This window comes from Haliotis rubra, unplaced genomic scaffold (genome assembly GCF_003918875.1).
Source record: "Haliotis rubra isolate DU_JTF1 unplaced genomic scaffold, ASM391887v1 Scf641, whole genome shotgun sequence".
Taxonomy (NCBI): domain Eukaryota; kingdom Metazoa; phylum Mollusca; class Gastropoda; order Lepetellida; family Haliotidae; genus Haliotis; species Haliotis rubra.
In genome coordinates this window covers 230,318-251,176 of record NW_025767348.1, presented here as the reverse complement: position 1 = coordinate 251,176, position 20,859 = coordinate 230,318, and the positions used below count along the sequence as shown (strand labels likewise).

General features: G+C 40.6%; 1 protein-coding gene across 1 annotated transcript; it reads right to left on the bottom strand.

The window, feature by feature from the left end:
* Nucleotides 1–5,624: 5,624 nt before the first annotated feature.
* On the bottom strand, nt 5,625–18,420 carry LOC124256882 (renin receptor-like). The gene is made up of 8 exons (XM_046690850.1): nt 18,335–18,420; nt 16,408–16,553; nt 14,896–15,027; nt 14,032–14,130; nt 13,191–13,379; nt 12,472–12,621; nt 11,198–11,320; nt 5,625–5,905 (listed from the first exon to the last, which is right to left on the bottom strand). Exons 1-8 carry the CDS (start codon nt 18,396–18,398, stop codon nt 5,711–5,713), a joined length of 1,098 nt encoding a protein of 365 aa, XP_046546806.1. The 5' UTR covers nt 18,399–18,420; the 3' UTR covers nt 5,625–5,710.
* Nucleotides 18,421–20,859: the final 2,439 nt, after the last annotated feature.

Sequence of the window (20,859 nt, the reverse complement as noted above, 5' to 3'; positions counted from 1 at the left end):
CAGACACACCAGAGACCACATGTCAGACACACCAGAGACCGCATGTCTCATAACAAAAACAGCACTTAAGAAATACCCGGATTTCATTTCCACCAAAGACTTCACTTCAGACATACAAGGTCCAAATGCTGCTGTCTTCAGAGTCTACCACTTTGGTGAGAACCATGGTGATTAAAAACACCAAGAATTTTCAACCTGTGGTAATTCAGGATTTAAAAATATATCTGCTAATTACACACCTGCAACACTTGAAGTCGGCATCAACACAAACGTGTGTGTCTGGTGCTTGACAAAGACATTACAATGCCAGGAATGATCTGTTCAGGAAATAAACTGCAACATGACACATTAAATATTCTATCCAGCGTTTATTGCCACATAATCAACATTCATACACATATGACGTCATCTACAACTAATCTCGTAATATACAAACATAAACTTTGTTCATAGGACATCTGGATTACATTACAACCTGACTGATACCTATTCAAGGCAAGACATATACAGCTAGGACCGGGTCATACAGCTAGGACCAAGTCATAGAGCTAGGCCCGAGGCATAGAGCTAGGACCGGGTCATAGAGCTAGGACCGAGGCATAGAGCTAGAACCGGGTCATAGAGCTAGGACCGAGGCATAGAGCTAGGACCGGGTCAAAAGGCTAGGACCGAGGCATAGAGCTAGGACTGAGTCATAGAGCTAGGACCGAGTCATAGAGCTAGGACCGAGGCATAGAGCTAGGACCGAGGCATAGAGCTAGGACCGAGTCAAAGAACTAGGACAGAGGCATAGAGCTAGGACCGAGTCAAAGAACTAGGACCGAGTCAAAGAACTAGGACCGAGGCATAGAGCTAGGACTGAGTCAAAGAACTAGGACCGAGTCATAGAGCTAGGACCGAGTCATAGAGCTAGGACCGAGTCAAAGAACTAGGACCGAGTCAAAGAACTAGGACCGAGTCAAAGAACTAGGACCGGGTCATAGAGCTAGGACTGAATCAAAGAGCTAGGACCAAGTGACAAAGTTAGGGTAATGCCATAGACAAAGAACTAGAGCTAGGATGATGACAGAGGTTGCACTATGACAAAGAGCTGGGACTATACCAAAGTGCAAGGACAGTAACAGATGTCGGACAATGCCATAGAGCTTGGACAATCCCATAGTGCTTAGACTATGGTAACAAGTTATAAACAATGACATTGATACACAGTATCATCATACACCCAAGACAATGACAAAACTGAATGAAGCCATCCTGCTATGTAATAGAGATGTAGGACTGACTGACTGACTGAGTTTGGTTTTACGCCACTTTTAGCAATATTCCAGCAACATCACGGCAGGGGACACCAGAAATGGGCTTCACACAATGCACCCATGTGGGGATTCAAACCCGGGTCTTCGGCGTGACGAGCCAACGCTTTAACCACTAGGCTACCCCACCGCCCAGAGATGTAGGACATGTATAAAGCTGCATATAATAAGCACTGTATTTGCAGCAGATATAGAATTCCTATGTTCCCAAATACTTCCAGCTGTTAACAATATAGCTCTGTTCTTTTGCAATGTACGATTGCTTTGCAAGCATTCCATCAAAAGGATGAGATAAAACATACCCCAACCTAACCACACAGATAAGCCGTGTGTTGAGGAGCCGCCCATCCAGCTGTGATGGATGACGAATGGATGAAAGATGTGTCGCTGATGTCATAAAACTGCCTGAGGCATGCTCCAGTTCCTGTGACCCCCATCACCAAGGCATTCACTACATCAGGAACATTCATCATAAACTAACATCCAGATAACCTCAGCTGCAGGAAACATAATTCATATATCATAAACTGCCCCGCCCACTTGAGCTGCCAAGGTCCACGACACTGCATGTACAAATCAGGTGTCTTGCAGTCTGGAGATAAAACCTACGGGGATAAGATCTGGCGCTGGTACACATCCAAGCTTTCTTTCTTTAATCTAACTCATCTACCTGGCATAGATCCCTCAGTTAGTCCTGCTCTATGGCGTTAGAACATCAGTTACATTTAGAGTTTACACACTTTAATGATATGGGTGCCACATATTCCCTGCAGAGGTATATCAACACAGAAAGTTTACATTCAGATCACAAATATATTACTATTATGTCCATACATGCACCTACAGAATCAGCTTTCAATATGACAGAAAATGCCTGACCAACTTTACATATACTTTCATACTTTCTGAATCAGTGCCAAAGAAAAAACTTGGAAAATTATGAAAAAGAAGATGTGAAAAATGTTTTCCTTCTAAAATTGATTAAGATAAATTCAACACTAAAAAATTAAATTAAAATTATTTAACAGAAATGTTTTCTAAAGAGCCTCATTTGTGTCAAAACAATAACATAGTGCTGGCTTATACACACATTTCAGGAACAAATATACAACTGTCACCCTGACTGAAGGATCTCAGAACTGTATCTACACATATCATGGAACATCTGACAAGGAGGAAGAAGCAATATGATGAAAATGAGAGAAAAAACAAATAAATTTGTAAATAAAACAAAAACGTATGGTCAAGCTTGTGATAATACTGCAAGCTATATACAGATTCCTTGTGCACATAGGGATGTCATTGTATATCGTGCACCTCTAAATGTTTAATGAAACAAATTTATAAATATTTTTATACTACACTAAGAATCAACTGCCACAGAAATGTTGAGATTAGTTTACATTAATCTGGTTAGGATGGACAATAAAAAGTCCAAAAATATACATTTTCATTTCAACATTGAGAGGATCCAGCAAGTTCATATTTTCTATGCACTTGATTGACTGCAGGTTTGGATAGGAGAGTGAGTGAGAGAGTTGGGTTTTATGCCGGTCTGAGCAGTATTCCACTTTCATTATGGTGTTTAGATAAGACAGCGTCCAGATAAAGTTTTGACCCTACAGAAGAGCTAATTTTGCTACTGACCTGTCAATGCTGTACATTACAGTCGATATATAAACACAAACATTTCCAATCAATGACACCCCTAATCACATATGAGAACAGGTAACAGAATGTAATCAGTATCACAATAATCATAATTTGATTAACTATGGTAATATACAATGGTTGCAGGAATGTTATTAATCGTTATCGTGCACTAGCTCCGCAGCACATACATTAACTGCTTTCAGTGTCGTGTATAACAGCTATATTACCCTCTAACACAATGTACTACCGTATTCGCTGTCTAAAAGCCCCCTGCTCGAATAAGCACCCTCTGACCAACTTCTAGACCAATCTGTACATAACCCTTATAAGCCCCTATTATAATAAAAGTGCACAGGTTAGTCAATATTTGCATATTTATGACAGATCTGCAGCAGAAAACCAAAGAGTGGAAGGGTTATTAATTAATTATAATATAACTATTTTGGATAGAAGTGCTAGTATCACTGATGTTTGAACTAAGGTAATCCACTTCCGTTGATCGCAAAACAACTCCATAATACACCCCCCCAATATTCTGAGCAAAAGTGTCGTTTATGGCGAATACGGTATGTCAAATATGATATGACACCATCACAGGTATGCATTAAAGACCAACCACACTCTCCATCTACACGAGTATGAGATAAACCATGATTATTATTCCTTCTCCAAAAAATGGTCAAACTAAAGATTATACACAATAGTCATAAATGACTTGAAATACACAGTGGGAAATAGCACAGCCTTGTCTTGAGGGAGTTTACCGTTCACTTGGGTGTTGTCAACGGTTACGGTGCAGCACTGGAAGTACCAACATCTGTTATCACATAGTCATGGATCTCATATTCGGGATAAAAAGTGAGTGAGTGGATTGTACGGATTAATCTGAATCAGCAGTATTTCAGCGTTACTAGGACTTTACATAATGGACTCTGAGTGAGTGAGTTTTTGTTTTACAGTGCTTTTCACAATGTTCCAGCAAAATCACGGCGGGGTACACCAGAAATGGGCTTCACACATTGTACCCATGTGGGCAGTCGGGTCTTGCTTGATTTAGAAATAAAATAGCTCCATAACAAGAGTGGTAGCATTATTGTTCTGAGATACAAATTGTCCAGCTTTGTTCAAGAACTGACTTAAAGATGACTCGTGTCATATCTTGACAGTCACAAGGTCAATAGTGATCCTGGATCATAAACTTGAAGCTTTAGCACAGATACACATTCAGCACCTCAAGGGAGGTGAAGTACAGTATTTGCTGTATTAAGCCTGTATCGGACACACCTATGGACCAATATGAAAGCAATCCTTACAATCATCTGTACAGACTGAAAACTTCCACGTCTTTACTTCAATATCAAAAACATATTTTCGTCTTTACTTCAATATCAAATACATATTTTCAGGAAACTGAGTAAAAAGGGCATATAAATTCCAAATTACCATTACCAAAACAATTTTCTTTTTCAATGACATTTGGACAAACTTGATCACTACTGCTCGATATCTGACAACACATTTAACAAGATTGTAATGACAAATCCGGTAGATCCATTGACAACACCCCTGGTGACAGTCCCAGTCATTGGTACTGACTAGTGTAAGACCATCTACAGCTGCGGAACAGACAGCGGTAAACTAGTACCAAATGTTACAAATCAAACACTTGTGGAATGCAGTGTACGCCTATCAGGTATTTTAACTGTTTTAAGATGAAGTACAAATTTAGAAGGTACCAGAGCTGGTTTCATAACCTGGTACCAATTAGGGGGAAAGTCTGTGTATCCATAGTTTCCCTAACACAAGAGCAGAGTCCTCAATGGTTCTTGTTAGAACCACATGTTCTGACATTTACCACTCACTTTTAACAACGACATGCCATGTTATTAAAAATTAAGGTGCATGGCCTTGTTCCACAAAACTGTCTTAGCGCTACGATGATCGTAAGCCTATCTTGTTTCACAAAGCTGTCTTAGCGCTACGATGATCGTAAGCCTATCTTGTTTCACAAAGCTGTCTTAGCGCTATGATGATCGTAAGCCTATCTTGTTCCACAAAGCTGTCTTAGCGCTACGATGATCGTAAGCCTATCGTAACGTAATGGAGTTAGGATCACCTTAGTGTTAATATCGCTTTGTGGACTGACTGAGTTTAGTTTTATGCCGCTTTTAGCAATATTCCAGCAATATCACGGCGGGGGACACCAGAGATGGGCTTATCGCTTTGTGGAACTAGCCCCAGATGGGGATCCAGTTTCGTATCTCCTGGAGCATTATGTGTACTCTAAATGGTCCAGAATGACGTGTACAGATCTCTTTGTAAAATTGAAATGCACTTGTACATCTAGTAGACTGTCACATAAACGAAAGAATAATTCGTTGGAATGGTTTTAGACTTAGAATATGCATGTCTGTTCCATAGGTGTGATGGGTTTTGACATGCACATTCCCTCAGTGTCCCAACAACTAGAAATAGTCAGTTCAAAATGAAAACTTTAACAATCAACTCTACATTTACAGAGATTTGGGTCAACCAGTCTTTCCATGTAAGGTAGTAAGAGTTACCTCCCTTTGACATGATTAACCTTAAATCACAAAAAACAAGTATACTTCGTTTCTAATTTTCATTTTTTAGAATATTTCAAAGCATTTGATATTAGAAAATGTTTTTGAAGGGATTAAATATATATATGACCATGGTTAAGTTCAGGGACACAGAAGGAACACGGTGGATCAACTTGAAATTTAATCTTTCTTGAGTCGTTGACTGGTCATCCTGTAGATGATGCTGTCCACGCCGGGGTCCATGTACCACATGCCGTAGACGATGGCATACACTGCGATGGCCAGAACCAGCATCAACCACAGGACGATGTTGAAGATGGCAGGGTACTCCTGACTGTAGTCATCTGCCAGATTCAAATTGTTCGAGGTTGGCTTCTGTAAGAAGAATATTGGACATTATACAGAAGTATGACTTTGACCCTTACATTGTTCTGTCTAGACCAGACCAGAGGCCAATATCAGGTCCCAAGTCTGCAGTAGACGTCAGTCAAATTTCCTTAATCAGCAACAGAAACTGACATTTTTACTCCACTATGCTTACGAACATGAAACATAGGAATACCCTTAAAACTGCCAAATTTCTAACAGACCCTATGATAAGTGAATGAATGAGTTGGGTTTTTATGCCGCTTTTAGCAATACATGTATTACAGCAACATCACCTCGGGGACACCAGAAATGGGCTTCACACATTGTACCCACGTGGGGAATCGAACCCGGGTCTTCGGCGTGACGTGCAATCGCTTCAACCACTAGGCTACCCAACCGCCCCCTATGATAAGTAACTGCAGGACTAGTGCCAACTTCTGTCTTTGAAACTGAGAATATAAACATTCTCAAGTAATATTAATCATGTATACTTATTACTTATGTCTTAATGTAGGGCAAGGTGACTGATATTTTACTGAAAGTATAAAATTTACAAAGTATTTAAGTTTACACTGATATTGCATTGAATACAAAATTAAGACACCTGTTAAATGAACAAAAAATAAAATAAAACATAAGAGAATAAAAGTTTTGAACCACACAACTTTACTATTTGCTGCAAAAAAGCACATAGTTCCAAATCCTCAAGAACTACTAGCCTCATTAATCACATTTCAAGGAACCGAGCCAAAGGTGATTTCGTGGATTCCTGGTTTTTTACCACAAACAACATGTCGTCTGATCACGCACATACTGACATTAATCAATTGCATGCAGTTTTATATACACAAGTCTACAACACGATAAACAACTCCCCAATTAATCAGATTTTGGCCCAGTCGTGATTCTCAACGTGTGTGTTTTGCTAATCATCTGCTGCCAGTAAGTTGGGCCACGCCTTCGCAGTGTTTATGCTTACCTGTACAGTTGTCAGTCTAAGATGACAACAGATTACCGGTAAATGTATCTAGTAATCAAATGTTAAATAGATGTTAAACGACTCGGCAAGGACCCAGTGAAATTATCTAGTTTTTTCTAGTGAAGTGGTGAGACTGCTTCAGAGCAGGTAAATACTGAAAAGCCTGCCTTTCAATAGTTCATGCTGCTGCAAATTGAGAGTGTTGTTTTTACTGTAACTAAAAACACTGGCCTGACACCTATGTCAATTAAAATTCTGTTCGGTCTAGTTAAATCAGTGAATGACGGTTCATGGTACGACACTCAACTCATCTGAATTCAATAATGAAACATATGACTGTATGCCTAACATCTTGTTTATTGCACAGAGCAACATTTCAGCATAGATTCTTACACCTTTATCAAACAAAAGTGAGACATCGCTCTGTACAATGAACAAAGTTGTTATCCTGAACATAACATGCTTCATTATTGACTCACCAACTTCTATAACACAGATCTAACAATAAAACAATCTACTGAGTTTGATGCTTAAAGCCACATTCAGGGCAGCTGACTCATAAGCACAGACTGTTAATATTAGATTGATTACAGCTATATCAAGGATGGCACATTGGTTGATCCAAAAGAGTGGGGTGGGGTGTTGGTGGTGAAGGTGGTGGGTGTGGGGGTGGTTTCAGGGGTTTAAAAAAAACCTTTTGAAAATGACTAAAGACCACATTGAAGTTAGTGTTTTGCACTGGTGGAGCCAAGGGGGGATTCAGGGGGTTTGAACCAACCCACTCCGTATCCGCCTTTGTGGGTCCACTGTAAAGGGTTTCACTCATTGTATCAGTGAATTGGGTCAATCCTTGGTCTACTTCCACATTAAGCTACACCATTATTAGCTGAAGTGGACATCCTGTATGTAGATCATAGAGCATGCAGCTCAGAGAGTGAAAGGTGGTCTGATCCCAGACACGTCTCAGCAAAACAGTGAGTGAGTGAGTAATATATTTCAGCAATATTTCAGCAATATCACGGCGAGGGACACCACAAATGGGCTTCACACATTGTACCCATGTGGGGAATCGAACCCTGGTCTTCGGCGTGACGAGCAAATGCTTTAACCACTAGGCTTCCCCACCGCCCCCTCCGCAAAAGATGTTTAAAGACGGTAGTTAAGGCTGCCCTTCCTGGCGTGAGGTATTAAAGCAAAAAACAGTGACTAGTTGTCTTGGAATCAGCAAATTCTGTTTGAAAAGGGTATCCATGTTCAGGTATGGTACACCAAAGCTCTAGCATCAAGGAACCAGCATTAGTTTAGACATACCATCACTAGTTTAGACTGACCATCGCTATATAACTGCAATAAGCACTAGGGCTGCAACGATTCGGTTCGATTCATCGAAAATCGAATCTGACATCTTAGTTTCGATTTTCGATAACCATTATCACGATTTTGATATGATATTTGAATACCTATTTAAATTATTTCACCACGAGGCTATTCCAAAACCCCCAAAGAGAGAAAAGAGTAATCACTATGATGAGAATAATTAGGCTGTGGTTGTTCAGTAATTCAAACCTTGCACACAAGGCAAATGCTATGATGATGCTGATAGATGCCACAGATATATCAAGAGTGAGTAAGTGAGTTTAGTTTTACGCCGCTTTTAGCAATATTTCAGCAACATCATAGTGGGGACACCAGGAATGGGCTTCACACCTAGTACCCACATGGGGAATCGAACCCGGATCTTCGGCATGATAAGCAAAAGCTTTAACCACTAGGCTACCCCACCGCACCTTAGGAATGTCGCACTGATGGCTATAAAAGTTAAACCAATTCTCAGAAATACATTCAAGTTAAAATTTAGACTAAATAGAGACTGTCACCTTGGTCAATTTTATTAGGTCAGCAAATTATTAAAAATCGTTTTCCTTGAACACTTTTGATAAGCATTGAGCATGCTGGAGGCATACAGGTCCGCTGCTGTGATACTGCTGGAATATTGCTGTGAGTGGAGTAAACATGGTGAAGGAGCCTTTATAATTAATGTTTGTTTGCTTGTTGTTTAATGCCACACATAGCACAGTCCAGCTATACAACAGCAGTCTGGAAATATCTGGGCCAGACTGAGTGAGTGAGTTTAGTCTTACGCCGCACTCAGCAATATTCCAGCTATATTGCGGCGGTCTGTAAATAATTGAGTCTGGACCAGACAATCCAGTGATCAACAGCATGAGCATTGATCTGCGCAATATCTGGGCCAGACATGCTAGTGATTGACATAATGATCATCAATCTCAGCAGTTGTGATATGACGACATGCATCACCTAAGTCAGTGAGTCTGACCCTGTCACCCACTGATACCATTAGTGAGGTGAGGTGAAATTGGGTTTAACGTCGTGCTTGAGAATATTTCACTCATATGGCCACGTGCATGCACGTGTATGTGTATGTGTGGCTGCTTGTACTAGCTGCTTGTACTAGACTTAAGCTGGTTTTATAGTGCTAGCCCACTGAGATACCACGCCGCAGTGAAGCATGAATACCCCACTCAGACACATTATACTGACTCCGAGCTGACCAGTCCTTGTTGTACCCATTAATGCCGAGCGCCAGGCAGGAACCAACAAGTACCATATTTTAACGTGTTTCGGTATGACGCGGTCGGGGATCGAACCCGCGACCTTCCGCTCTTCGGGCGGACGCTCTAACCAATACACCACGGAGGCGGTCGATACCATTAGTTGCATCCTTTGACAAGCATGGGTTGCTGAAGGTCAGTTCAAACCTGAATCTTCACAGGTCATCAAATTCATGACCACGAAAAGTTCTGTAAAGAACTCTTGAAATAAAATAAAGCTGCTGTAACAGCATTTTTAGAAGGCAAGATATCATACCTTTCCAAATATGATACCACAACAGCAGGTTTGGAAACATGATAATACACCACAGTCTACATCTACGGGGATCACATTTTCGTAACCCTCCACTAACCCCTGGATCCATTCCTGTGCTTCTTACAATCACAAATTACCTTCCCTTGACCTTGTCATTAACATTTCACCCTCGTCTTGGAATCTGCGAGTTTCATTCTTTTTGCCTCTCAATTAGATCACGTTGTGACGGAACTACTTTTTCATTCATAACAAACACGTGAATTCATTCATTCTACAACTTATATGAATTGTGGGAATGTAAACATTGCGAACGTTGCCGTATCGCTGTTTAATTGTCAGTCGAACTGAGACATTATATGCGTCGAAAAACAAATGCAAAGTTTCCACCAGTGATGTTATCCGAGTGTGCTACGGAGTAGTTTAATGTAGGAGGCTGTACGAGGCGATGACAACTGACATGTATCGTGACGTCGGTCATTACAGTGTGACATCATGCAAAAAGTGTACTACAAAACAACATTCTTCCGCAACCTCTTTATGAAACCGGTTTCAGTTTGAAAAAAACATAAAAATAACAAATATACGCTATTTTGTTATAATAATACAAATATAATAATATAAAGCATGTAAGACGTGGGTAATAAATATAATGGCACACTCGGTCTTATAACATACGAATTATACGAAACTCGGACATTCCTATGGTTTCTGACCTCGCTTTCACTAGGTCAGATACCATAGGAAGGACACTGGTTTTGTATAATTCGTATGGTAATGAGACCTCGTGTAGTATTCTCTATTTACAGAGAAACCATTTTAAGACATTGTTTCCTTCCATGTTTTGAAGGCTTTTTCTTGGTGTTGTGGATTCTTTCAATACTGAATTTGTTGGATCACAATCAATTCGACTGGCCACCATGTTTGTCCATATTGCCAACTCAATACTGAGGCTGGAACGTAAATTGCATTCAGGCTGCTACATTAGACCTTGTAGAGTACCTATCAAATTGTCAAATGGAAGTCAAGGGCAGGTAATTTGTGACTACAAGAAACACAGGTTTGTGCAGGTTTATGAAGATGATAGCCCTGGTGAGTGAGTGAGTTTAGTTTTTACGCCGCTTTTAGCAATATTCCAGCAATATCATGGCGGGGGACACCAGAAATGGGCTTCACACATTGTACCCATGTGGAGAATTGAACCCGGGTCCTCGGCGTGACAAGCGAAAGCTTTAACCACTAGGCTACCCCACCGCCCCTATAGCCCTTGAGATATCAAGGCTGACTATAATAAACATCAGACTAAAGCACCTTGCTTCTAGCTAACACAATTATGAAACTGCAAACAATTCCCATCTATGGCATTTCTAAAGTTTTCAAGATTTCTGACCAACAACACTGAACAACATTGACAGTCCGTGTTGACCACTTACACTGGGTGCTGGAGTTGTAGCCATGAGACTGCGGACTTTACGGACATGTCCCTTCTCTGGGGCGGCACTGAGCACCTCCACCACAACATTATCCTTGTACAGCGACTTGAAGTGATCAGTCACCTGGAACACAAGCAAGCAACTGTTGTCATAGCAACCAGAACTCATACAGGTGATAATATCTAAAGATCAACATGATCAACAACTTTAGCCTGAATGGCATCAATAAACAAGCTAAAGACTCATCCAATGATATTGTTTTCTACACCGTATCAATTTCAAGGGTAGACATGCCACTAGTCCTGTATTTGGAGGCTTGTATACTGACTGACTGAGTGAGTTTGGTTTTACGCCGCTTTTAGCAATATTCCAGCAACATCACGGCGAGGGACACCAGAAATGGGCTTCAAACATTGTGCCCATGTGGGGATTCGAACCCGGGTCTTCGGTGTGACGAGCTAACGCTTTAACCAATAGGCTACCCCACCGCCCCGGAGGTTTGTATAAATCTGGACAGCTAGTGGTACTAGTTATTTCACATAAACCACCAGTACAAAATAAACTGTGGATTTTTAGAGAAATGATCAATGTGTTTAATCCAAGGAAATTGCTTTTGGAAATGAACAAAACCACAGGTAAACAGTGACCCGACATGTTTACAGTTTCTACTGATGGACAAGCAGGTCATAACACAAGGTAGTCACCTGGCCGTTAGTGTTGGGAATTGGTTAAAATCTCAAAATGGATGATTGCTTCATTACAACCGACCAATCATCGAAAATAATTGGTTAGCGTCATTTATGAATTTTTCCAGGTTATTTTTGTTAATGCACAAAAACATAAAGAAAAAACATGAAGTTCTTTGGTTGTTGTTTTTTGGCAAATTTCACATCTTGAAAGGATGACTAATATGTTAGGAACATAACTTTCTTGGGTTTTTTAAAATATATTCAATCATGACTTGGAACGAGCTTGTAGTGCTCATGAAATGTAACTGATAAAACCAACCTTGTGAAAAATATTGTTAATGCAAAAAGTGTTCCAGAATTGCTTGTGTTCGATTATGAGAAAACATGATCGATTGCTTGGTCGTTTAGTCACTGCGACCAATCTTCGATTGTTTCAATTAATCGACCACCAATACTGGCCGTAATAGCTTATCCATTAAGTAAGTGAAAGAAAAATAATCAGTAACATATTTTCTGATAGACGGGATGTGCCCGAGACGGATCATTATTTCGACGGACTAACGTTAACGCCACGAGTACACTTACATGATCTACGAAGTCTGAGACCATCTTGGTTGCATCCTTGGCTTGTTCCGACTTTGGTCCATGTTTATCAGCCACGTTCCGGAGACCGTAGATGGTGAAGGAGAAGAGATCTGGCGTCTTGTTCTTCACCAGCTTGGGGTTCTCTGACATCTGTGGAGCCAAGAAATTCAGGATTAGAACTAACAGGGAAACATACATACACCACTATAAGGAGCTGAGTCATGTTTTGACTTGTAATTTTTACTCTGCTTGAGTGTTTTAAGAGGCCGTCTTCTGCTTTAGCTTTGGCCTGGTTGTTGTTGAACGCCCCACTCAGCAATGTTCCAGCTATATGACGGCGGTCCTTAAATAATCGAGTCTGGACCAGACAATCCAGTGAACAGCAGCATGAGCATTGTTCTACGCATATGGGATATGATGACGTGTCAACCCAGTCAGAGAGCCTGACCACCCGATCCTGTTAGTTGCTTCTTACGACAAGCATGGGTTGCTGAAGATCAAATCTAACCCTTCGCGGGTCTTCTTTAGCAGATCTGACTGACTTGCATCTCTCTGGGACCAAGAATCCCAACAGAGGAACTATTTCTGTCGAACCTGTAGTGATTTGATACATTTCATCATCTTAGCCCTCAGGGCCATCTCGTTCTCCACCCAACCTAAACCACCCCAAGAATACAACAATGACACAATCATATCAGAGACACCAAGAAAACACTCACAGTCTTCATAACGTCAGCAATCATCTGCATCTCACTCATCAAGGACAGGTCAGAGTTCACGGTCATGTTCAATGATCCAGACGACAGTTTATGGATGATGGAGTCTGAGTCCAGGAGACGGTCGCTGAGTTTGCGGATGGAATTTGGCAGCTTCCTAAACAGCTGCTCCTCCGTCTTCAAGTCAAACATCTGTGTTGGGAAGGAAGGAGACACAATCAATGAATGTATAAGGGAGAAATGTGGCCATACAACATTATTCCATGGTATGACACCAATCTACAAAGTAAGCTAGTCCTTGGTTCTAATTTGTAGGGGTCAAAGGCATTTGGGGGTTCCAAGGTGTCCACCATGAAAACAGCAAGTAGAATACAACGTACCGGTGCTGCCAAACCATGCCAAAATCATACGAGTTTAGTATCCGAAACATGGCTCTCAATATCATTTTAGCATAAACATTATTTAGTGTTATTAAGTGGGTGCCGTTGTACAGAACAACCTAAGCGCTAAGACTGTCGTAAGTGTTTGCTAAGGTGTGGGAGTTACGCTCACCTTAGCACTATGATTGTTTTATACAATGGAACCACCATCAGCTATGTTTAGTGGACCAAACAGATTTTTACTAGACATGGACTTAGGACTAGCGGTTAAGTCATATACTGTGATCTTTTATGCTTATTATAGACAGACATTTACTTCAAACCTGATTGAGTGACAAAATATTTTACAAGGGACAGTCCCAAAATTAATCATGAAAATCAAGGAAGACCAGACGAGAGATGCAGGTTCTCTTGATTCAAGCACTACGGGAACAAACCCCTACAAATGTGTAAACTGGTCTTACATTGTTGTCTGCGTGTAGATCAAGCATGAGCGGGCTCTGCTCCAGGAACATGCCCTGCAAGGAGTTCATCACTCCCTCCACGTCCGGAAACGCCACATCCTGAAGCAGTCAAAGCGGAGTGAGCATACTGGCAACTCTGGGAAGTAGGTTAAACCCAAACATACAGGTTAAACGATACTACAAGTACAATACATGGAATCTGTGTTTGCTAGAGGCAACCATGCTACCACAAAGCTGGATACAGAAAGTTGACTGTTATGTAACAGGGTGTTCTACAATATTCAAGAGTATGAGGACAGTCTGTAAAGTATACATAATTGAAGTGAGGTGAGGTGAGGTGAGGTGAGGTGAGGTGAGGTGGGGTGAGGTGGAATTGGGTTTAACGTGGTGATTGAGAATATGACGACGTGCATGCGTGTGTATGTGTATGTGTGGCTGCTTGTACTAGCCCAGACTTAAGCTGGTTTTATAGTGGTCCGAGCCGACCAGTCCTTGTTGTACCCATAAATGCTGAGCGTCAGACAGGGACCAACAAGTACCATATTTTAACGTCTTTTGGTATGACGCGGTCGGGGATCGAACCCGCGACCTTCCGCTCTCCGGGCGGCAAAGGAGTACAGAAAAGTCCTATGTGACTCAGGTTATATTCTCAATACTACTCATAAAAATCTCATCATAATCGCAAAATGAGAAGTGGTGATTCAATCCACATAACATTGATAAGGGAGACAACTCACCACGGTCTGTCGGTGGTCTTGTGTGTGCTTAGTACAATAATGTACATATCATTACATGAGTATACCCCTATGATATGGATGTTTAAATGGGCTGTACATATGAAACCTGACAGCATTGTTGACTTACATCATTGACAGGGAACTTGGCCAGTTTCTTGAGGGGCAGAGGCTGGTCAGGGTGGGTGACAATCGTCATGAGAACATTGGCCTTTGGCCTCTTGAACAGTGAGCCCTGTACCATCCCCTTCCATCCCAGGTCCTGAAATAGATGCAAGAAGACTTCAGATTGCTATTACCATGGCTACCAAACTCGCCTCACTCCAAATGAATTGCAGGAACTTGGCTCGTAACCTTTGTATCATTAGTGAAGAAAAATGGATGAAAATACACAATGCCATTTTAGAAAGTGGTCAAATGTAACATATTTGTAACTTATGTTACATTTGACCACTTTTTAAAATGGCATTGTGTATTTTCATAGCTTTCGGCCATGGGCACCGTGCCAATTAACACTTATCAGAGGGGTACACAAAGTCCGCAGTCTAGACTACCAGTTGTCCGACTTCCATTTTTGTGGAAGCCGCAGTAGCTGAGCGGTCTAGGCGTCTGACTTTGTGTGCTGGAAGATTAGGTGCCTGACTTTGAGGGTGTGGGTTTGAATCCCGGATGGGACTCAACCCCAGAAAAGTACCAGAATCTGTACTTTACTAAGAAAGTGTAATCCCAAATATAGCATGTCTTACAAGCAAAATGGAGTTTAACATAATGTCCAACAATATGACATAAACAGTGATGTGCACACACTCAGGTGAGTGTCTGTGTGTGGTTTTGTGGCTGTTTGTACTGGCCCACTTGTATCACTTGTATAGTGCTAACCTGCTGATATACCCTGCCACAGCTTAACATGGATCCCCTATTCACACTGACTGACTATGGTTTTACGCCGTTTTTAAGCAATATTCCAGTAATATCGCGGCAGGGGACACCAGAAATGGGCTTCACAAATTGTACCCATGTTGGGAATCAAACCCGGGTCTTCGGCATGACTAGCGAACACTTTAACCACAAGGCTACCCCACCGCCCCTATTCAGAAACTGAACACCAACTCTGAGCCAATCATTCCGTGTTTTATCCCCTTAACACCGACTGCAAGGCAGAGCAACAACAAGTACAATCTTATTCATGGTTTTGGAGATAAGACCAAGTCTGAACCACTGGCTTTAACTTCCTGATTAATGCTCTCTCAAAACATGACAGAAATTTCCAAAGGTGTCAAGGGAACATGCTAATACCCCACTTCTACAGTTCTGTATATACAGCTGAATAGTGTAATATAGTTTGTTGTTTATATTTGATCTGTTATATGAGAAACGATAAGAAAGACTGCAAGTTGCCAAGTTCAGGTGCTGAAATAGACAATCTGAACCTCCCAATATACCATGTAATGTCAAATTTATTGAGTTTTTACAAAACTTTAAGCGTACTTGTACGCAATAGACTTAAAAGGAATTGAGTTTTCACATTTATAATTATTTGCGTAATGTACGCAGATACGCAGCGTATCTGTACCTCTGAATTCAGATATAGCATGTATAGGAAGACAATGAGTAGCCATGCTCATGCCTGTCCTGTACTTACTGATTCTGTCTTCAAACCAAGAGTGTGAGCGAGGACTTTGGGCACCTCACTGGTGTGCAGTTGATCTGCTTGTTGCTGGAATGACACATAACTCGGGGCGTGTGTGATCACCAGCTCCTGGCCAGCCAGACACACACTCAACACAGCTGAAATACATAACAGGGACATGATAAGTGGACAAAGATTGGTGGGTTGGAGGGACACTACAACATGTGCTGACCTGGCACATACTAGTTCTTGTATTTACCTATTCACATTAAGCTTGCTGATTTCTGATTGTGAGTTCATTTAAATGGTCAACTGAGCCATTTTTGCATGCAAAATCTACCAATATTTCTGCTTGTCCATACCTTAATAGATGAATAGCATAAATTATTAAATATTTCTTATTTCGGGACACGTATTAGTATTTTGTCTTAGACAGGCCTGTAAGAAACTGGTTCACCTCTTACTTTCCAGCACTGTGTTAAAACCCTTGCTAACAGATTCAGCACAACCCTGTCTGTGTAGACAAGTAATTCCACAGCAAGGTTACCAAGTTGTCACGACATGTGTATAACTAGAATCACTCAACTGCTATTAACTGGAGAAGATTAACTCTTATTATTAGTCTTAAGCATGTTAACCCTTTTGTACATGCACTGTCAGCTACTCTTGACGAATGGAGCAATTTTGCCACTCTTTATAAAAAACCCAGTTGTTTATACACAGAAGATCTAATCCATGTCAGGTGATGGTTATACAAGTCTTTCATAAACATGATAAAGTTATATAAATCAAGATTTGAGTTAAACTACAGGGAAGAAGGTCTATGGTTAGCTAATTAAGTAATGATCTACGTCAACGATATATTGCCTAGAAATATTACGAATATCCTACTATGACAAAATTAAATATACTCATGTCGTCTAACCAAACATCTGTTGTTAGAAATTTAGCCAGTTTTATTTACCATGCCTCGCAGCTTAGACATGCTGTTGTAAAGTAAACTACCTCATACCTCATGTACATCTCTGTAACACATATATACATGTATGTACATACTTATGTGTAATGGACCAATTAATGTTGTACCTGGGGCCTGTTGGCCCACATTTGTAATGAAATAACGAACAAATAGAAGTAATAATCAATGTTGAATGCATCTCTAAATCTAACCTGCTAACATACTGTAACCTGGTGTAAGAAGGTTCTGTGAAATTGTGTTAAAATACAATCATTTCTTACCATACATTACATGGACATTTCACACAGTAATACAAAATACGCTATTTAACACCTAATATTAATAAATGTAATCACTGATCCATCTCCAAACTTATTTAATTATACAATGAGCCACGTTTTCAGCACATAATACCATATGCCACTGAGTAGTGTGTTCAGGAATTCAAGATAATTAGATAATCCATACATCACATTATAAAATATTGCCAGTAAATTTATTCCGACAGAATACTGATACTATCAGTGATAAATCATAGAGGGTAAGTCCTTGTATCATCATGATACTTGATCTTTCCGAAAGGAATTTAACAAAAACTGGTGTTTATATTTTAATCTAGATACACCATAAATATCATCTCAAGTAAACTCAAGTAAACAGATGCTAACAACAAACTAGTAAGAGATCCTTTACGGTATTGAAAATTAAGAAAGGTTTACAATCTTCATATCGACTTGGAAGATAGACAAAGTGAGACATACTAGTCACTACATGACCGTGTGATCCGTGTAAACAGTGACATGGTCATATCCGTGTGATCATGTGTGCAGATTTTGTGACGGCTGGCCACACCAATATAAAACAGTTCTGTTTGAGTACAACAGTGAAATATTCGAAGATAAAATGGTATAAATGGTGGTATAGTGAGATATCAACCTTTCCGTAATGTTATGAAAACATTTTAACATAAAATCAGCTTACCACTGAATACTAAAACACTGAACCGGGTCATTACGGACGTCCTCCACAGCTTCAATGTCGCCATTTTCGTTGATCATGTGATTATCAAAGGGAGGTAATCTGGTAACAAACCATGATATGCTGCCCCGTAAAAATATAACTGTGACTCTGTGTTTGACGGTTATTAAAGATTATGATACATATATCTAGTTCTTCACTTTGAATTTATGAATTTAGTTAAGTATTACACATAAGTTATAAGCGATGGGATTCTTGGCCTTTTTTAATTGGGAATCGCTACTGGATGAAAAAAACTGATGTTCCGTTTTCCAGCTGTGCTCTTACATACCAGCAGTCCTTAGACCCGGAAGTATTTGACCTATTTACATCATAGCTGGAGGTAAAGCGCGTCAGACCTGTTAATTTTGCCGGAGGAGGACATGACACTTATTTACCTGTCGTTATATCAGATATTAAGTATATTTATAATTGAATGTTCAGTAGTCCACATAGACTAAGGCTTAGTCTCTGAATATATATAATTTTGATAGTAACAAACAAGCCCATTTATATTGAAAAGGAGCCCCAGGGAGACCAGAGATTCAGAACCTGAGGAAATCTAGACTTGCTTCATTTAGGGCTTTAGCACTGCAGAGAGGGCTTGGCAGTAGGGAAATTAATGTGGTTCAGGGACTGTGAGACAGACTATAGTCCACATTGCTCTCTCTCTTTCTCTCTCTGTGTGTCTCTCTCCGTCTCTCTGTGTCATTGTCTTTCTGTCTCTCTCTTTCTTCTCTCTCCCTCTGTGTCAGACCGCCGCCATATTGCTGGAATATTGCTGAGTGCGGTGTAAAACTAAGCTCACTCACTCAGTCATTCACTCACTCTCTGTGTCATTGTCTCTCTCTCTCTCTCTCTGTCACTCTTTCCCTTCGCTCTCTCTGTGTGTCTCTGTCTCACTCTCTCTGTCATTGTCTCTCTGTCTCCCTCTTTCTTTCTCTCTCTCTGTGGCTCTCTCTGTGTGTCATGACCCGTTCAGACGAAGATACGGGGTCGAATAAGGTCTTCAGCAACCCATGCTTGCCACAAAAGGCAACTGTGCTTGTCGTAAGAGGCGACTAATGGGATCGGGTGGTCAGGCTCGCTGACTTGGTTGACACATGTCATCGGTTCCCAATTGCGCAGATCGATGCTCATGCTGTTGATTACTGGATTGTCTGGTCCAGACTCGATTATTTACAGACTTTCGTTGCATTAAGAATCCGCTAGAAACACCGACTGACTTCAATACACACCCTGACCTCTCTCTTTGTCTCTTTCTCACCGTCTCTCTCATTACTAGTGATGTTTTAAAAGTGTATAATGCAATCCTAATACTGAGAAGTGCATATCTGTCTAGGAAGTAGGGGAGATGTGGCGCCCGGTGACCTCATCCTAATGACAAACTGGCGTCCGAAATAGTCACATCCGCACGTGATCTTATTAGGGATCACCCGTTTCATTTCAAGAGAAGAGGGAAGGGGAGCGTTTTTAATGTTTGTTCAGAAATATCCCCTGAATGAATACATGTATTTTATTGGCAGTTAGTTTGTTGAAAATACCCAGATATCACACATTTTGAATTAATAATGAAAATGAATAGATCATATCCCCCATCCCTCTTCGTTTCTTCTTCACAGTTTGTTCATGGTAATTGGTTAAACATGTCTTATATCAGGGGATATTTTCCTTAATGCAGCGTTCAACAATAAAACACCAAAAGATTCTGATTATTTTTTATGACGTGTATGCCTTATGGTGAAAGGTTTTCCCCATCAGGCCCGGGTTCGATTCCCATATGTGTTCAATGTGTGGAACGCGTTTCTGGTGTGCCCCGCCGTAATATACAATGTAGCTTGTATACTGCTAAAAGCGTATTGAGACAATATATGCAATATAGGCCTTGATTTCGTGTAATTTACAATTGACAGAGGTTTCGTAAAATCTTCCAACTGTTCCTGGTCGCAGGCACCTTTCTGATATCGTTGTATGTTTATATAGTTTGATATCGTTGTGGAGTTCACACCAATGCCAGAGTAAGATATCAAAGGCATGGGGAAAGCCAACGGGTGCATGTATTTAGATGTGGTCGTTTGAGCCACATTAGAGAGCCGTACAACATAGCAAACAAGTACAAGATATGTTAAAAGAAGTCGTCTTTGAAAATTTCGTCTGTGTACGTTGTATTATCGATGAGCAATTCATGTTGTCAACGAATTCGTAGCCATCTTCTATTTTCTAAACATATGATGATTACAAACTGATATTCTTATAAACTGATATTCTTAATGCATTTTTCCATGTGTGCGTTTATGTGATTTCAATCAGATACATTTCGTCTCAGTACGTTAAGGGGCGGTGGGGTAGCTTTGTGGTTAAAGCGTTCGCTCGTCACGCCGAAGACCCGGGTTCGATTCTCCACATGGGTACAATGTATGAAGGCCATTTGTGGTGTCCCCCGCAGTGATATTGCTGTCATCTAAAGGCGGCTTAAAACTTAACCCAGT

What these genes read in the sequence shown, in the direction of transcription:
- LOC124256882 (XM_046690850.1), bottom strand. Translation starts at nt 18,398, where the DNA reads ATGGCGACATTGAAGCTGTGGAGGACGTCCGTAATGACCCGGTTCAGT. An exon ending in ATCTACACGCAGACAACAAT is followed by an intron (nt 13,380 to 14,031) that starts GTAAGACCAGTT and finishes TTCCCAACACAG; the next exon opens with ATGTTTGACTTGAAGACGGA. An exon ending in CTACAACTCCAGCACCCAGT is followed by an intron (nt 5,906 to 11,197) that starts GTAAGTGGTCAA and finishes TTCTTCTTACAG; the next exon opens with AAGCCAACCTCGAACAATTT.